The 19,242-nt window shown below is 40.7% G+C and overlaps 1 protein-coding gene across 1 annotated transcript; it reads left to right on the forward strand.

The window, feature by feature from the left end:
* Positions 1-1,712: 1,712 nt before the first annotated feature.
* mmp14a (matrix metallopeptidase 14a (membrane-inserted)) lies at positions 1,713-18,371 on the forward strand. The gene is made up of 10 exons (XM_080876786.1): positions 1,713-2,150; positions 11,488-11,636; positions 11,848-11,970; positions 12,150-12,457; positions 12,605-12,766; positions 13,828-13,967; positions 14,473-14,611; positions 14,742-14,892; positions 16,239-16,354; positions 16,524-18,371. The coding sequence occupies exons 1-10, from the start codon at positions 2,067-2,069 to the stop codon at positions 16,820-16,822; spliced, it is 1,671 nt and encodes a 556-aa protein (XP_080732912.1). The 5' UTR covers positions 1,713-2,066; the 3' UTR covers positions 16,823-18,371.
* Positions 18,372-19,242: the final 871 nt, after the last annotated feature.

The raw sequence follows: 19,242 nt of genomic DNA on the forward strand, positions 1-19,242 counted from the left end.
TCCCCCAAAAAAACAGTCTGGTTAGGAGCTCGTGTCAGGGTTGTCACCAATGATGGTTTAGACCTCACATGGTTAACTTGTGCGTGCGTGCGTGCGTGCGTGCGTGTGTGCGTGCACGTGTACGTGTGTGTGTGTGTGTGTGTGTGTGTGTGTGTGTGTGTGTGTGTGTGTGTGTGTGTGTGGGAGTTAAACACACCTTCTCTTGCAGGGGGGGTTACTTTCTCCTGCCTTTCCAGCATACCTGGAGATAATGAACTCACTTATCGGTAAGAGCTGTCTGCTATTTAAGACTGAGGAGATCTTTCAGTCGATGCCTGATAGTTGAACTGGAAACAGTGAAGTGAAGTTGGCTCCTTCTTCAGTACTTTTCACACGCTCTGGTTTTTGTCTTCTCCTCACCTGTATCTCATTTCTGCACAGGGATCCCAGCTGTGTCTGCGTGAGTTACTGAGAGTTTTCCTCTGATGGATTCATCTGTGGGCTTGTTCGCACTAGAGTCCTGGACCCACCAACTTACTTTCCTTCTATTGTCAGTCTTGTTATTTGCTTCACTGAAAATAAACACACTGTCTTTAATCCCTCAGAGTCCTGTTCTTTTTCTTCACTCCACTCAACTGACTCACTTCACTCTATTTTAACTTTTTAACTTTTAACTCTGCTGTTGCACGGCTGCAGTGATTTCCAATCTTCTCTAAAGCATAACAGTTTATGCGTAGAGCATAAGCTTGACAACTTCATTCACAGCACTGAGCTAGTTTAAATTTTTCTTGCATCAAGTTTGAAACATTGTTTTGCACACTTTCACCCACAGCTGGAGATTTAATGAGGACACAGGGCCCCAAACAACATACAGGACACATGCATTCATCACGCTCAACAAAATCATAAACTGGCAATTTTGTTTTAAACAGTCTTTTTAAGTATTGTGAATTATGAGATCATACAACCACTGCTGTGAAACTAAAACCCCACAGCACACAAGCCCACTCTCAGTGAGTAGAAGCACAGCATTTTCTCCTCTTGTCTGGCACAGAGGAGCACAAAGAAAAAAGGAGGAGGTCCAATATTAAGACTTTTTTTTCTCTCTCCTCAAAATGTTTGGAAACTATGCAAGTTATGAGAGGGAGAAAAAAAAGTCTCAAGTGTTGCTCCCAGTCCTTCTAACTTATCTGAAGGAAATGTTGCCTGACTATCTTGCCTTCAGTCACACTCAGTAACAGTCTAAATGTAAAGGAGACCTTAAAATCATTGCATGTGTAGCCTTTTTTTGTTTTTTACCTGTTTTGAACTTGCAGGGACTTTTAGGTGGAAATCTTAATCAGCTAAATGTTAATGGGTGAGGCATGCGCATTTAAACACAACGTGAAACGTGGCCTAACTCTTCTCCTTAAACCCAGACCGTCATGCTGTCCTTGTGTTCACTCGGGACACTGACAGACATTTCTGCACATGTTAACTTCAGCCGGTGCCCAAATCTTCAGCTTCCAAATACAGAAATTAACATTTCTGCTTCATACTGATACTGAAAAAGCATCAGGAGTGCGACCTCAGTGTTTTCAGTTATGGAGCTTTTATTTTCGTAATCACTCCCTTAATTACAAATAAATAAATAAAAGTGTAGTAGTGTAGTAATTGAACTTCCTAGCGAAGCGTGACGTTTTTTTACTGGAGGAGGACCTTGAAGAAAATGAGCCCCCCTCCTCTTCCCTTCTCTGTTGCTCGCTCTCTCCACGTCCACACACGCCACAGGTAGTCCTGCTATAGGGGAAAGGGAGTCAGACTGCGAGGCTTTAGGTTGCAGCATCTCTCTTTCCCTTTTCAGCCTTTTGCTTTTTGTTGTTGTTTCGGCTCCGACTCTGCTGCGATCGTTTCTGTGCGTAAAAGTTGCTGACTGCCCTGAAAGTGTCCATGCGGATACGACAAAGTTTTTGTGCCACGTTTTACAACGCGGAGTAGCATCAGTCGATTTTGTTTTGGAGTTTTTTTTTTTTGTCCTCCCTAATCAGGACGGATTTGTGTAGAGTGAAAGCTTCCTGAAATCTCCGAGATAATCTCCAGATATCACAATGATACTCCGGGTCCTCGCCCTGGCCTGCGGTCTCTGCTGCTTCGGTCTTACCGCTGTCATCGCAGACGTACTAAAAGCCGAGGTAAGTGAATTGGAGGTGCATTTACTTTATGCAGTGCACATTTATAGAGGCTACACGTTCATTTCTGCATGTGCAATACGAGCTGCAGCGTGTCTGCATTTTCAGGTGTGTTTTCCTCCCACAGTACTCGTGAAACTCTGTCTGTGTTTGCTCACTTTTTTGAAGAGTTGAAGTTTCCATGTACTTAAAGCACGTATTACTAATAACTGTATAGTAATCTATTACTGTGACACTCCAATGACCTTTACTCCCTATAACTTTATAATTTTTAGTTGTTTTTTTTCCACTAAAAGCCGCCAGTTCATGTTTATTTTCTCCTCTTCAAACAGCCTGACATTTTTTTCCAAGAACTTCCCAACCTTTATTTTTCCATCCAGGGGGAAAGAAGCCATGAGTCAAAAGTTTTCAGCAGTAAGTGGCAGAGACCCAGCCGTGCAGTGGCTGTGTACAGTGTGGAAATCTCAGCTGAGCTGCTTTGTTCTGAGAAAAAAAAAAAGGGGGGGGGGGGGGTACTGTGGTGGTACTAAGGGGGAGGGGGTTAATGGTTTTCATTTGCCTGCACAGGCAGCACAGATGGGAAGCTGGTGAGGCCGGACATGATGCACAGAGGTGTCAGCAGCCTGGAAATACTAAGGAAGAGTGCAGCTTTCTTCTGAAAAACTTATTCTGCCATCGGATCTCCAAAATAATTGAGTTCAAGCACCGTGGGTGGTTGTAGTCTCAGTCCATTTATGCACAACATACCTACTAAAAGTTCCAGTTTACCATAACATCATCGGTCAAAAGTACATTTATGTGACCATTTATGGTGCAATGTCCCGTGACATTCAGGCACGCTGCAGTCTACCATCCACTTCCTATAACGGACAGGATGCACCATTTAAAGATTTTAATGTGAAATTTGAGTCATCCCAATTGTGCAAAAGAAGTAATTTCAATTTACGAGAGTGTTTTGCAGCTCTGTGCGGAGACGAGAAGCACGAAGGAGGACCTTAGTCACTGACCACAAGTTGCTGGCGTGTGAGTCAAGCCAGACAAGGTGGATAACTCAAAGTCAGACAGTTTATAGGACGCCGCAGGCTGCTGTCCCGTGGCGAACACGGTGATGAATGTCTGTAAACAAAGTGAGAAAACACGGCTGTGTACTTCAGCGTCGCCTCTCACAGCTAGAAAACACCAACGTAGCGATGTATCAATAACCCTCAGTGCAAAAAGAAACACGATCGGGTGAATTGCGGCTGTCACGTCTGGCGATGGAGGCTGTGCACACAGTTTTACTGTCAGACACAACAGTCAGCCCTGATGGAGAAGAAGGATAAGTTTTAATTATAGGTTGAGGATTACATCACCTAAGATCTGTATATGAAACCTGTGATCAAACAGGAGACTCATCTGTGTGGAGAAAGTAGAATAAACTGCTGCTGGAAAGATATGAGATGCAAAAGACAAAATAACAAGTGTGGAAAAACCAGAGCAGCAAAGACAAAATAACAAGTGAGTGACATCAGTGTTTACTTGAAGTGGCTGAAGATCCTTTTTTGGGGGAGGGTGGGCGGAGTAACTCATACTGAGTTTACGGGAATTTTGTGGTTTATCAGTGTTGCTCAACTTGTTAACGTCGCTCTGACAAACTAATCCCAATTTATCCAAGCTGAGTGAAAAGAGAAGCCCGGCTAACAGAGAAGTAAGACTTCCCCCTATGCTCTGAAAATTAAATCACTTCTTCTGAAGTACCCAGTTTTCCTTCCACCATCTGTTTTCATTCTCCCCCTTTTTTCTGCCTTCTCTATGGATTCTTGACTTAAATAAAATGCTTAGTTAGACGCCGTGAGCAGAGGAAGTGGGCAGCAATGAAAACAACAGACTCTTAAACAGGATTCTTGACTTTAAAAAAAAAAAAATCTGGAGATTTCCTGTTGCCATCTGGAGACGCATGTCTTATGATCCTAGCAGCGGGCTTGTACAGATCTGGTCAAAACACATCTGGGTTCAATTCCCTTTATCTTGACTGGAGCCGCTGTTGATGTAGCATCAAAGGGAAGCCCTTGCTCGAGATCTGCTGCGTGCTGCTTTGACAGGCCGCAGCTGTCACCTAAGAGATGTCAAAATAATCAGCTGCACCAGGCCTAATGAGAAACTGATGGACTTCAAGAGAGAGCTGAGGGGCTATCTGTGCTGACCGGGCTAAGAATATGGACATCAAAGAGAAAATAGTTAACTGTGACACTAATGGAGGCTTCAATTTAAGCTATTTTTAACTTAAAATAGATGCAGTTTAAAACTGCACTCTTACTGGTTTTGGTCTCAGGTGTACAGCTGATTCAAGGCCAGATGTGCAGTACTATTTGACATATTAACGATTTTTAAACAGCCATTTTACGAATGCTTTGGAACAAAACCTTTATTTTTACATTAAATTAAACACCTACACGTTACACCTGCAGGAGCTGCAGCTTCGGCCATGAAGCTCCTGGTGCACAGTCTAGGTGCTGATGTTAATGCCAGAGGAGCTTTGGAGCTCTGCAGTTACTGAGTAAGCAGAGTGCCTGTGACTTTTACGCACTGTGAGTTGTTGTGGTTCCTAAATGCTTCCACTTTGCAATAATTCATTGATAATCAGCCTCTGTTGAATATCTTGGAGAGAAGAAGTTTCAAAAGCTGACTTGTTGCAAAGGTGGCGTCCCGTTACAACGCCACACTCGGACTCAGAACGATTCATTCTTCCACAGATTATTGCAAAAGCAGACTGTGTGGCTAGATGTTTGATTTAATACACCTGAATGTAAAGATTCAGAGGTGTCTCCCAATACTTTTGTCCACACAGTGCAAATATTAACTACAGTTGTAACAAAAATCCAATAAACAGTCTAATATGTTCCCTCTGAAAATAAGAAAGAGAACTTTAGTAGAACTGTGCTGTGGTGCAGAGTGTAGAGACAGTTCAGTAAATATTTCTATAAAGCTGTCGGGCATCAGTATAATAGTGTTTCACCATAACCAAAACCTCCGGTGAGTGCATTTTATGACCTGTTTGACCAGGAAGACACATGAAAGCAGACAAAACTTTGCACGGCGCTGGTGTGAGTGCTAACTGGGTCAGAGACGCCAAGAATTGAAGCAATGAGAGGTTCAGCCGCTCATGAGCAGAATTCTCAGTTTTTTCCGTTGGCACACGGCGAGAGGAACAACTGACTCAGTCCCTCAACTTTAAATTCAACCATACTCCTAACCTCTCACTCTCTGTGTCTGTGCCCACTCTCTGTCCTTAATGCTTTTACCTTTCCCTCTTTAATGTAAGTAACTCTGCACTTTAAATCATCTTCTGCTGCCCTCATTGCTCTGGTCAGTCTGTTTTCTTCGCTCATTCCTGCTGAGATTTTAAAGACAGGAAAAATTTGTCTTCATCAAAAAAAGTCAAAGAGGCAGCGTTTAGTGTTTTAGCAGCAGTGCAGTGGACAGAAGAGCGTGATTTAGCATCGTTTATAATATAAATATGTCCGTGAAACTCACACCATTGTCCTTCTTGTTATTGTTGTCTATTTTTTATTGCACAAATAGAAAAAAAAATCCCATATGATGCTTCTTCCTCTGAAGAGGAAGTGTCTTCATCGCTTTGTTTTTGACTTCAAGAACTATAAATTCTCCTGGAATTTTTTTCTTAACTCTAGTTCATGACATCTTGAGGAAGTTGTGGTTGGCTTTACGTATGTGTGCGCACCTCCAGTCTCATGAGAGTGCACCCACATGGCCTGTGATGGGCAACTCTACGTTCAGACATAATAGAGATCTTGTGTTGATAAGTGGAAAAGTTCCTGTTGTCAGTAATGGTATTTAAATTGAAGAATATAGGCCTAAAAGTAGAATGAGTAAGAGAATCTGTGATCACAGAAGCAAAACTTACCGCACCTTTGAGTTTCAGTGTGCCGCTGTGTCTGCGTGGCAGCATTTTGGCTCCATGTGGGGAAGACTTTACAAAGAAATGACAAAAAAAAAATCTGATTTTTGGCTTCAAAAAAGCGGGAAAATATAAAGATTTCTGACCAACAAAAAAAGCAGCAGTGGTGACCAGGCGATAGCCACAGTGCCAGTATTTGCAGTTTGAGCTCTGAAAGATAAGAGCATCCTGTCTCAGCACAGATGTTTCCAATGGAAAGGGAATGGGATGAGTTGCTGTGACAGCTCAGGCATTGCAAAGGATATCACATAGGTCCATCTCTGTGTGCTGCATCCCAGAAAAATAACCTTGCATGCTTTTGGGTACAAAACTGTGAGACTTTTCTAAAGATTGTGAAAAGAAGCCCGATGAATAGTCTCCTTTGAGAAGATGACGCCAAGATAACTCCGTCCTCACAATCAGGGGTTTTTTCTGCTTTAAAATGGGCGTCTGGAAGCCCGATTGATCTGCAGAAAGTCCAGGCAATGAGTCTGTAATACCTTGGTTCACAGAAGTCTGGACATTTTTCTGGTACTTCTGGCCTTTCGATGAACAAAAGTGTATTTTATGACGTGAGGAAATGAAGCCTGATTTTAACAATGATCAAAGCAAAAACTTCTTTAGTTGGTGCCAAAACTGTTTATACGGAAATGTGCATATAAAGAGCAGGGAGTTTAAGGTGCTGGGATACGGGGCTGCATGAGTGCAAAAGGTGACTGCCAGGCTCCACAAGCTTGGCAGAAAAAGAATATTCCAGCAGGATAACGATCAAAAACACACTCCCAACAGCACTCGAGAGTTTTTGAAGAAGAAAAAGCAGCTATGAGCTTTAAAAGTATGTTTCCTCAATTTCAGGGACTTGCTTCAAGCTTAATACGTTGCCATCTAATTTACAGTGAAGGGTAAAACTGCTGCTGAGCATTTTAATTCTATCTTTAATCTGCAGATTGTTGGAATTACAGGATATCATTGAGAGAACATCTGCCAAAGCCAATGATCCAGATTCAAACTTAAACGTTGCAGTTTGTTCTTTCTGCGTTTTTCTTCAACTCTTCTGTGACCAGACGCCACCAATGCCCCAGCAAACATTTCAGTGCTGAATAACCAAGTCATAATCTAGTAATGGTTGAAAAATAGTTCACCTGGACACTTGGAATATAGAAAATAGGAAAAGTTTTGTTTTAAAAAATTAAGAATAATGAGTCAAACTGATACCTTCACTTTTTTGGGCCTAGACTTACTGAGCTAATTGTACCATTAAATCATTTCAGATAAACAAACTCCTAAGCGCCTTAAACGTGTTCTTGATTTTATTTACTTGTGTACTAACCCCATTATTTCTAGTTGTTTAAAGACGACGACAAATGCATTTAATTCCTACTTTGCCATCATTTGATCTGCATTTTTCTCTTTTTAAGAAACAGTCTGACCCGTTGATCTGTTGTACTGAGAAACAACATCAACATCCATCTGTCTACGGTTCAGTATTTGGCTTCTTATCACAACCATATTTGTTGGGATACTTTGTCCTCTCTCTTTAATGGAGAAAAAAAATAGTGAAAAATGTCACGTCAGTTCTGCCAGACCCCAAAGTGAAATGTTTTCCTCATCAGTCTAAGCCCAGCAGATATGTAAATGACACAGAAGAAGAGCAAAAACACCATGGGAGCTGGAAGAACTGCATTTTAGGCAACTGAATCAATCTATGATTAATTATCGATAAAGCGACAGAGTGGAGCTACATCGTGCAGCTTTGCCAACTTTTCCACTACGTTGCATCAGTTGTGTTTCTGTGCATTATATGTTCAGACCACACGTCACTACACGGGCTCAAAGGTGTGTTTACCAACCACCAGCAGCAGTACTTTGACCACACATGGCTGTGTAGCCAGGTAATTGGCTACCCACAGGTCAACAATACCAGCCATGTACAAATCTTAATAAATAGAAGCTTTGATGGTGGCTGTAAGGGAGTTCCACAGAGGCGAGGTACATGCTGGGATACCTGGCGCTCCGACCGGAGGTGGTGGCGGTGTGTGGAGTAGTTTGGGACTAGAGGAGAGAAGTGGAGGTCCTCACAGTGTGGGAGAGACTTTCATGCAGTGGAGCAGAGAGTGTTTTTATAGAAGCAGACGCTTCACCGCACTGGAGCCACAGGGCACACTAGTCGTATTTAGTGGAGAGGCAGAGAAAGTAAATTTGGTTGGTTAGTGTTAGAGAGTCAGAGGATAAAATACATTTACTAGATGTTTAAATAATCCGACTGAATATGCAAAGATAGGGAGAAGGGGGATAAGTCGTCGCTCTGCGGGTTAACATAAGTGAACCTTGTTCTCTGGCCTCTCTGCCCACCACATGACTAACAGTAGCTGTGTGTGCACAGGCTGTGGATGGCCCAGTTGTTGCCCAGTTGCTCCTTTTCCATCCATGGTTTGCCCTTCACTTGCTGGAGGCAGGCTTGAAGAGAAAACCAGGACATATGGTGGAACAAGAGAGATATCTGAGGTTTAGATGACGCTAACGAAAGAATTTGGGGTAATTCCACTGGCTTAATTTGTGGTGGGGATAAAAATTTGTTTTAACTCTGTGTGTGCACATACATAATTGGAAACACACACTTGAAGATGCATTTAGCTTCAACAAGGGAGTCAGGAGATGATGAGTTAGCTACAACTCCAGTATCTGATAGTCAAATGTAAAGCTACAGCCTTTTTAAAATGTCACGAAACTGACTTAAGAACCTTTTATCAACACCAGCTGTGATGTTTGCTGTCATCACAGTATTAACAGAACATAGTGATAAAACAACATCCGCCAAGTATAGTGACAACTTTAAACTGCTTATCCAGATTTTTTTTAGCTAGCTATTTCAACCGTTTATCCTTGTTAGCGATTTTGTTTTCTATTGTCATATTTTTAGCTTGCAATTGCAATTTATTTTTAGTTAAAATTCATTTTTTATTCATAAGGTCAAGTATGTTTATTAGCATTTTTATTTATTTAACCATACAGTTTTAAATGCGCCAGGGTACTTGAGAGCAGTTTTAGCACTTTCTGTATTGGCTAACAATTTAGCTATTTGTTTAGCTAGCTGTTTCAACCATTTGTTAGACATTTTGACCTTTATATGTTGACTCAAATTATGCATATTAGGCTGTCTATTTATAGCCAAACATGGTTAAAACCTTGACCTCATTTCCCTAATCAAAATAGTTTGTGGTCCATGATGGCATAGACTAAAATGTGGACGGACGGATGTTGACGCTGTTTCCGTGTCATGCAGAGATTTTAGAAAGCAAGAAGCACAGATTACTGCCATAAAAGGATTAATACATCTATCTTTTGTGGCACAAACCTACTCATAAAAACAAACACACCCACTGTCTACCATATCGTGTGTGTTATACATGGCTGTGAACCTTTAGCTCACCTGGTTGAGCAGGCAACCTATGTACCATGTTAATTTATTAACATTCATTTACATCTAAATTCAAGGCAGCGTTCAAGAAGTACCTTAAACCAGTGTAAAGGTTGCTCAGCTCAGCTTTTTATTTAGTTTAGCTTCTATCTACAAATGGGTAAACAACTACTTACTGTCAGCTACTACCTATTAGCTCTTTGATTTTTTTATCTCCTCGCAAGTAGGAGTGCCATCGAAGGTGTCATCTGACTTTTCTCCCCTTTCCCCCATTGTCAAACTTCTCCATTACAGTGGCCCAGTTTTTGACCACCAGCAGTGGAAAGAAAAGACCGACCTTTAGTGTGTAAAGATAAACAGTGGTGGTTTCGGTTGGCAAGAGCACAGATAGGCAGACAGTGAGGAGGACAATAGACACAGACAGTGGCAAAGGGATCTTAAAGTTAAAGCTTTGAGGAGCCCAAATGTTCCTGAAGGTGTTTTTTTTCCAGCCTCGTGACAGCTGTATTTGGCAGCGATCGTCTAGACAGAGTTATGGGTCATTGTGACAAAGATGACATCAGTGTTTTATTTGGCTTTCAATTCCTCTCTCATGCCTCCTTATGACCACACAACAAAGTTTCCCGTTACAAGTCCAGCAGAAATCAAGGGGACATTTGAGGGTTTGATGTTAGCTTTAAAGAAACCATAAACTGGGTAATGTCACAGTCACATGAAGAAAAGACAATAAATTTAGCATGCTGAGTTACCTCAGCGTGTGTTGGCTGCTGAAGAGGGAGGTTAAGCAAGACAGCATGGCACACAAAAACCCACTCATACACCCACACACACCCATTATCTGCCATATAATGTGTGATGTACAGCTGAACTAAGAGAAGCAGGTCCAAACAAGCTCTGAAAATTGACTTGAAGTAGACAAACACCCACAGGCTCATACGGGAGGCCAGTCCCTTCTTTTCTGTTGACTAAGATGTTTTTTGATGTTTTCAGGTGGTTTTACTGTTGTTTTTGGCCCGTCTGATTAACTCAGAGAGAAAGTAAAACAGATTTCAACAGCAATTATATGCCCAATAGAAAATAAAAGTCTCCTATAGCAACAATATTATTTTAGCAAATAAATAAAAAAATTTTACAAGCTTGAAGTTTTCCTTTTTGTGAGCATGCCTATTCGAGCACACTCCTCACTTACTCTACACTCACGCATCAGTAGATTTCTAAGGTTTACGCGTAGTGGGAGTGTGACTTTTCTTCATAGATGAAAATACTGCAGTAATAAAGGATGTTTTGGTGTTTCTAAAGCAGCGTGCCCACAAACTTTCTTACATTATAGAAATATGTTAATCCATCTTATTGTCTGTTTTACAATTTGTGTTTTCTTTATGTTTCAGTTACTTATTTCATCAAAAAATTTGAAAAACATGCATTTGTGTGACTCAAAAATCACAAAGTAAATTACCAATCAAGGTCTCTGTCACTTAGGCCAAAAAACTAGCAGTCGCCAACCCCCACAGCAACACGTGGTCACGAGGGAAATGTGTTTTCCCTCCGTAGTTCGGGAATAGTTGCTAGATGTCGCTGGGTGTGACTGCCACATTTGCTGAGTTGTCTGCAAACACTTGCCAACTACTTGCCAACCAGTACCAGTATTTTACCACTGAAAAGATACAACTTTTATTGTCTTTGTTTCCAGTTTACACTTTTTACAGTTGTCTGCCAATTAATATCTTCCATGCAAACTATGGGCAACTTCCATAACTGACATGTCTCATTTGTACCTAAACGTTACGTGTTTCTTGATGACAAAATTACACCACTTTGAATGAAAATGCTCATGTTAATAGTACTGAATTTCTAAAACTAAATACATACAAGACAGTTCTTCTTTTCAGTAAAGCATCAGTGTTTAGCTTAGTCCAGCTAGTCAGAAAATGATTTGTGCATTAAAGGTCTTATTCAACATTTATTTCTCTCTGTCTCTCCATCAGGCTTGGCTGCAGCAGTATGGCTACCTGCCTCCAGGTGATGTGAGAGCCCAGGCCATCCGCTCACCAGACACCATCAGTAAAGCGATATCCGCCATGCAGAGTTTTTACGGACTGACCGTCACTGGCTCCATAGACACCAACACAATAGAGTGAGTCCTGGTTTACATTAAAGATAACAGCTTGGCCTCAGATTATTACAGGTGAATAGCGGACTGTCACATTCTTTATACACTTTTGGATAGAAGCGGCTGTGTGAGAAGCTAAAACTGCCATTATTAAAGACTTAATAACCACAAGTTCTTCAGAGGAGTCCACATACTTTCTGGATTAAAACTGAAAGTGTTACCTTTGTGTTTCCAGGGCGATGAAACGGCCGCGATGTGGCGTTCCTGACAAGTTTGGACCAGTGCTGAAGAGCAACCTGAGGAGAAAGAGATATGCTGTGCAGGGTCTGAAGTGGGACAAGTCTGAGGTGACCTTCAGGTCAGAATTCACCACACTATTCAGTGATTTGGTTTTACTTTACAACTTGCATATAGAATCTGATTTATTCTGGAAATATGAAGTGTACTGGGTTCTAGCTCAAGAAAACACAGTGACTAATGCTAATCACAAATTGTTATTATTGATGTAAGCTGATTCATTTCTCTTTGCTTCTCCAGCATAGAGAACTATACCCCTAAAGTGGGCCAACGCGCCACGTTCGACGCCATTCGAAAGGCCTTCAAGGTGTGGGAGAGCGCCATCCCGCTCACCTTCAGAGAGATCCCCTTCAGTCAGATCAGAGGCTCACCTGATAAGTACGCAGACATCATGCTCTCCTTTGCAGAGGGATTCCACGGCGACAGCACACCGTTTGACGGCGAGGGCGGTTTCCTAGCTCACGCTTACTTCCCCGGTCCAGCCATTGGTGGGGACACGCACTTTGACCTTGCTGAACCTTGGACCACTGGGACAGTCGATCAGGGAGGTAAGAGAAAGAAGAGAAGTGGGTGAAAGGTTGAGAAGAAGAGGACAAGACAAACTTTGTGTATTGCAGATTGTTTGAAATCATGAAAACGATAGTTTCAGGACTTTGAACAGAGCTTTCGGCAACATTCTGATCTTCTCTTTGAAGGTAACGATGTTTTCCTGGTCGCTGTCCACGAGCTTGGTCACGCTCTGGGTCTAGAGCACTCCAACGACCCCGCTGCCATCATGGCCCCCTTCTATCAATGGTTTGACACCGAAAACTTCCAGCTCCCTGATGATGACCGCAGAGGAATCCAGGCAATTTATGGTGCGTTGGTTTAGTAGAAGAAGCAGGCATTTATTTATTAATGAACCAACTTTTTTGGTGACACTAATACTTTATGAGACTCCCCTCTTTGAGGCTACTGGGTCACTTTTTTACAAAGAAACCCCATTGGTCCCATGGCCTATAAGTAAAAAGTAAACAGTTATCTTGACATCACTTGTCTGTTTTGTAAACTGGAGTTTTTAAAATCTGCTTTTAGAGGCAAAAGGTACCATATTTATATGTAAAGTTAGAGTTCTTCTTAATTAGCTAATGCTAGCAAGCTTAATCCATAAACTACCCTTTATGGACAAATAATTGGGCCGCCTACACGTTGCACCTACGGGAGCTGCTGAACCATGGAAAAATCATGCCATGAAGCTCCCAGTGCACAGTTGGTGTGCTGATGTTAATGCCAGAGGAGCCCTGAACTCTGCACTTATGGAGTCTGCAGGGTGTTTTTCACTGAGCCCGTTCTGTGACTTCATGTGGTCTTCCACTTTATGGATTCATTGCTGTGATTCATGAAACTTCCACTTTGCAATAAATCCACTTACAGCTGATGGTGGAATATCTAGGAGTGAAGAAACTTCACAAACTAACTTGTTGTAAAAGTAGCATCCTGCTACAGCACCATTCTCAAATTCATTGAGCTCTTTAGAAAAACCCATTCATTTATAAAAATTTGTAAAGTAGACTATATGGCTGTTTGTATACACCTGTGCCGATGGGACTGGCAACACCTGAACTCAAAGATTACGAGACTGCGTGGCTCTCCCCCTGAATTATCTACACAATACGACGCTAACAAGTAAAACCTAACAATTAAAACAATGTCCTTGAAAAAATATGTCTAAATAACAAAACCTTCTTTCACTGTGTCAGCATTGTTCTTTTTTTAGTTAAATTTAAGACGAATATTGAGTAAGTGCAATAAATCATCATTTTAAATACTGCAATATGTAGCAAAGCAAAAAGAAGTTCTAAGCATAATTAAAAATAGATTAAATTTTTTTTTGCGGTCCTGCAAATTAAGCATGTTTCACTTCTCTCTCTGATCATAGGATCAAAGTCTGGGGCTCCTCCTCCTCCTCCTCGTCCCACTAAACCCTCCAATCCCGACAAGCCAGACCACGGCCCTGACGTCTGTGATGGACACTTTGACACCATCGCTGTCCTCAGAGGGGAAAAGTTTGTATTTAAGGTACAAAAGACGGTTTCTTTGAGTTGGGAGAGTGCTGTGTTTTCAATAACATAACCCAGCAGATAAAAATGCACAATCAGGGCTAACTCTGAAAAATCAACGTTTTAATCGATGCTAGAAATATTGGGAATCTTGACTACAGCTTGTAGAGGAATCGGAATTAGAATATTTTATTTATCCCTAAGGTTACAAAATGTAATAATAGTAACTATGTAAACTAAATGAAATAATACACTACATCACAAAGTTACACAATATAAGAAATAGCTCTTATATATACAAATAGCTCAATTATAATATCCAGAATATTACGGAGATTAAATATATTTGATTGAAAGTTTACTTTAAACTGTAAATCTTTGTTATTTTCTCTGTAGAAGATGTGCAAAAGGGCATAACTACATTTCTTATGTCATTCAGTGGTACATTTGGGTAATCTCAGAAGTTTTAATTATTAATGATTTGGTTGTTTAATGGGTCGATCGGTTCCCGTGTATCTTTTCAGGACAAGTGGTTTTGGCGTCTGCGCAACCACAAGGTGCTGCCTGGCTACCCGATGCTCATAAGCCACTTCTGGAAAGGCCTACCATCAAACATCAATGCCGCTTACGAGAGAGATGATGGAAAATTTGTCTTCTTCAAGGGTAGGTTCCATATGGGATCAGTGAAGAATCAGATTTATGATGACTGCATCGCTGCAGCTGTTGCATGTGTTCTACACTCTAATCTGACCGAAATGGTCTGTTTTCAATCTTTGTTCTTTTTAACTTCCAGGTAGCAGATACTGGGTTTTCAGTGAGTCCACCATGGACAAGGACTCTCCAAAGAGCCTGAGGGAACTGGGAGCCGGTGTGCCCGAAGATAAGATCGACGCCGCTCTCTTCTACACGCCAACAGGACAGACGTACTTCTTCAAAGACTCTCAGTGAGTTTTCCTTTTTATTCCCCATTTGTTTTATTTTGTTTCCTAAATGAGAAGAAACCTTTCTCACAATATATGCAACCTTATCTGTTAAGGTATTTGTAACTTTTTATATCATACCAAACCTCTTTTCAAATCTGCATGTAATGTTAGGTGTTAGATTGATTTAAAAAATCGTTTTATACTTTTAATTCTTGTTATATCCTCATGAAATGGGTTTTACTGTGAAGCCCCATAAAACAGTATTTGTACACTTAAAAAAATGATTTGCTTTCATAAACATGAATCACTTTAAGTAAAATCCAACAGAAATATGTCAAATCAAAGTTTTATTTATTAAAATAATGAATCATTAAGGAAAATATACCTTAATGTATAGCTATCAAGGAAGTGTAATTTAACCAGCTTCAGTAAAATTTAACGTTTTACCTTGTGCTTTTGTAACACACTTACATGTATTCCAGTTAAAGGATCTATGTTGAACATGTAACATGTTTCAAACATGTAAGTTAAAGGATTGTGGGCATAAACACTTTGCGAGCTCATCTGTGAACTTGTTAAAAATAAGCACTGCTACTCTCATGCTGTCTAACATACACACAGTTGCAGATGGGCATGAGAATTGATTTTTACCCCAGCAGTAACTGTAGGTTTTGTTTTTTAATAACAACATAGAGGAAATATGTGAGGGCTGACTTGCATCAAAGCTCCGAGACATCTTAAAAGATCAAATTCCAGACCTAACATTGGTTTTATGATAAAATACAAACAGTTTGCTAATTAAAGGGGGGGAAAAGTCACCATGAAGCGTCTCAGTAATGTGTTGGGCCGCTGACGTCTGTGTGAACAGCAAAGCGTTGACCTCTGAGTCCCTGAACTCTGCTGCAGGGATGGAGCACAGTCCTCTCTAAAGATACTCCCTGTGTTTGATGGTGAGCACTGTTTTTATATGCCAGTCCAAAATCTTCCACACATGTTTAACTGGGTCGAGATGCTTAAAAGGCGTTAACATATGATTCACAGCACTGTCATATTTTCGCTCAAACCAGTGAGTGATCATTCATGCCTCGTGGATGGGGCTTTTGAAATCCTGGAAGAACCACACATGTTTCGTCATTGCCTCGAGGGCTCAAGTTTTTCCTTTAATTGGCCACCAATCTGCACGTCTTGAGGCCATATTTTTTTTTAAAATCCCACTTGTAAAGAGATGGAGCAACCCTTTAAAGCCCGATGTAGGACTACTGCCTATAATATGATTTCGAGTTTGAGTCCTCTGCTCTGCCTCTGTTGCTCGAGGTGCCCACCCGAGGCCGTTTATTTCTTGTCTTTAATGTTTCCGTCATTTGCAGATATTACCGTTTCAACGAGAAGACTCGCAGAGTGGACAAAGATTACCCGAAGCCCATCAGCAAGTGGACCGGTGCACCAGATAACGTCAAAGCAACCATCATGAGTGAAGATGGATGTAAGGGTTTTTAATTTGCTGCTTTCTTTTTGAGATCTCAGATGCACTGGTTAGATTTCTGAAACAACAATAGTCTCAGAATTAGTTTAAGAATGAAAATTATTAGATTGCAGCTCCATTGTTGACACTTAAAGAATTTCTGTGACCATTTCGGACCCTGTTTCCACAGCTTACACCTATTTCTACAAAGCCAACAAGTACTGGAAGTTTAACAACCAGTACTTGAAGGTGGAGTCCGGCTACCCCAAGTCCGTGCTCAAAGACTGGATGGGCTGCGAGAACGAGGACCCCAAGAAGGGTCGCAAAGAGTCGGATTCGGAGAGCTGGGCCAATCCCCTGGCCGTGGTGATCCCCGTCCTCCTTCTGGTGCTGGTTGTGATCACCCTGGGAGCGCTTTTGTTCTTCAGGAAGTACGGCACGCCCCGACGCCTCCTCTACTGCAAGAGATCCCTGCTGGACAAGGTGTAGACAGAGCAGCAGGTAGCTGACAGACTGCCGCAGAGGGACAGAAAGAGACGGAGCGAGGGCCGAGCGAGGATGGAAATCGAGAGGAAGAAGAAGAAGAAGAGAGAAACTGGAGAAAAACCTGAAGAAATGAGAGACAGGAGGGGGACATTTTTTAAAGTTTTTTTGGGTGGTTTGTAAGTGCCATAAAAAGGGGAAAACAAAACAATAAAGGCCCTTGAAACTGAAATCAGGAAAATGTATATTTGTATGTTAACTATTTACGTGTACTGTTGTGTGTTGAGAGATTAAGAAAATACCCGCAGTCTCACACAGAGGAGGGAGATATACAAAGACTCATCCTCATCAGCAGCTTAACCTCCCACCTCTCCCCTCTGTCCCCCATCTCATCCCATCCTTACCCTTAACTGGACGACTCCACCTGAACTGCTGTCTGACTCACTTATAATTCTGAAAACTGTGTTTCTGTTTGACTTTTACCAAGAAATTTGTCTCTGGTAACAGTGTTGGGACTTTGAGGGGGGAGATTTAAAGTTTCAACATGACATTTTCCTCTTAAATCAGTGTTTCGTTTTTTCTTTTCTTTTTTAACCAATAACAAGGCTACAAGGGAACTATGACCTCAGTACATAATAGTGATTTAAAGCATCCACAGCACTGAGAATAAATCCAAGATTTCAATATTTTCTAACACAAATGACACAAAGTACTAATTCTGTTTTGCAACGTTTACAATAACTGAGCTTTTTTAAATCTAAAATTGGTGTTTATGGGGGTGAATGTTCCTATTTGTTAATGAAAGGTACTTGATGCAGTCGATACTCCCTGTAACTGTATGTAGTGGCTCTCTATGTAAAAGCACATTTCTTGTGCACAGTGTTAGCTTTGATTGATGCAGGCTTAAACATGCACACACGTGGGTTTGTAATTCAGGCTTCACACCGAGTCTAAAAACCGAAACATGAACACGAAGGATTTTGTCTTACACTCAAACTTGCAAACCAAACTCAGTGCAAGCAGTCAGATGGTAAAGATTATGTTTTTAAATGTGATGCTTTATCTCTTTTTTTTTTTTTTTTGAAGTACAGTAATGTTAAATACGAGCAGAGCTACAACATGGTGCAATTTTTAATTATGATTGTTTTCATGGAAATTCTTGTTATTATAAGTATGATTATTGTTATTATTGTTCTCTTGGAAAAGTTTGAATACTTTTGGTTTTCTTTGTTTTTGCGCATTGTCATTTGGAGTCCTGCTGGACAGAGGCATAACGTGACAATGATGGAAATGAATCCCAGTTTACATCCAGTGTGAGAAGAATTAGTTCAGATCAGGGGGGTGAATGTGAGATATGGGATATTTTTTTATTGTAATACCCAAAATAACCCAGATGTTGGCACAAGCAACTCTATTTATTAATGCGAATGGTGCTTGATTTTTTTTTTTTTACACCAGTCAAATCTAAAGATAAATTGATTTAATTCATAACAATGATAATGGTAATTATATTTATAATGATGATTTTATCAATAAAATTGAACAAATACTTTTTTTCCTGCCTGTTCACGTTTATATTTCATCGGATCGAGTGGAATTAAACTCTTTTCTACATTTCCCCATTCTGCACGCCACACTTATACACAGTCTTAATAGTGATACCGGAAAAACGAAAGTTTACAGTAAATGCCAAGTGTGTAGCTACTAGCCATTCGAGTAAAAGGTAAATGTAACCCAGAGGACACTTTTGTAGGTAAAGTAGGGTCAAAAACTGAAGCACTGAGTGGATCTGAAGACATCTGAGCTGTGAAGTTAGTCAGAGATGTGATTTAGTAGCAGAAACAGTCAAAATATAAATAAAGGAAGTTAATGACAAAAAATGATCTGTTGCATTAAAGAGATGAAATTGTTATCAAACAGTACGGTTAAACTAATAAGCTCAGCAGATGCTAGTTTACAGTTTAAGTATCTGGTGAAAATTATGAATGAAAAGATGTAAATGATCAGCGTCAGAGGTTGAAATTTCAGGCCTACAGTGCAGTTAAACAAGAGACATTGTTGGCTTGTCACACCAGATGAATGAGATCTGCTTCATTTAGTGGTAGCTGAATGTGATCACTGATGGTAAGTCCACATCTGAGCATCACCAGGTGGGCTTGGTGAAGTCAGGTGTGTCAAACATATGACCACAGTGCTAGAAAATGCTTCACCCACAGTATAATCAAGCCCACGGGAAGGCTTTGGAAAACGTGAAAATACTGAATATTTAACTGACAAAGAGACGCATGACCTGCCATAATATACCAAAGTAAACTAAATAAACTCTTAAATGACAGAAAATGGAACCTTGTGTTTTTTATTGTTTTTTACTGAATAACATTTATTTTTTTTTACTATTGGTTGGTTAAAAAAAAAAGGGCATTACT

The sequence above is a fragment of the Rhamphochromis sp. 'chilingali' genome, assembly GCF_963969265.1.
Source record: "Rhamphochromis sp. 'chilingali' genome assembly, chromosome: 1".
NCBI lineage: Eukaryota > Metazoa > Chordata > Actinopteri > Cichliformes > Cichlidae > Rhamphochromis > Rhamphochromis sp. 'chilingali'.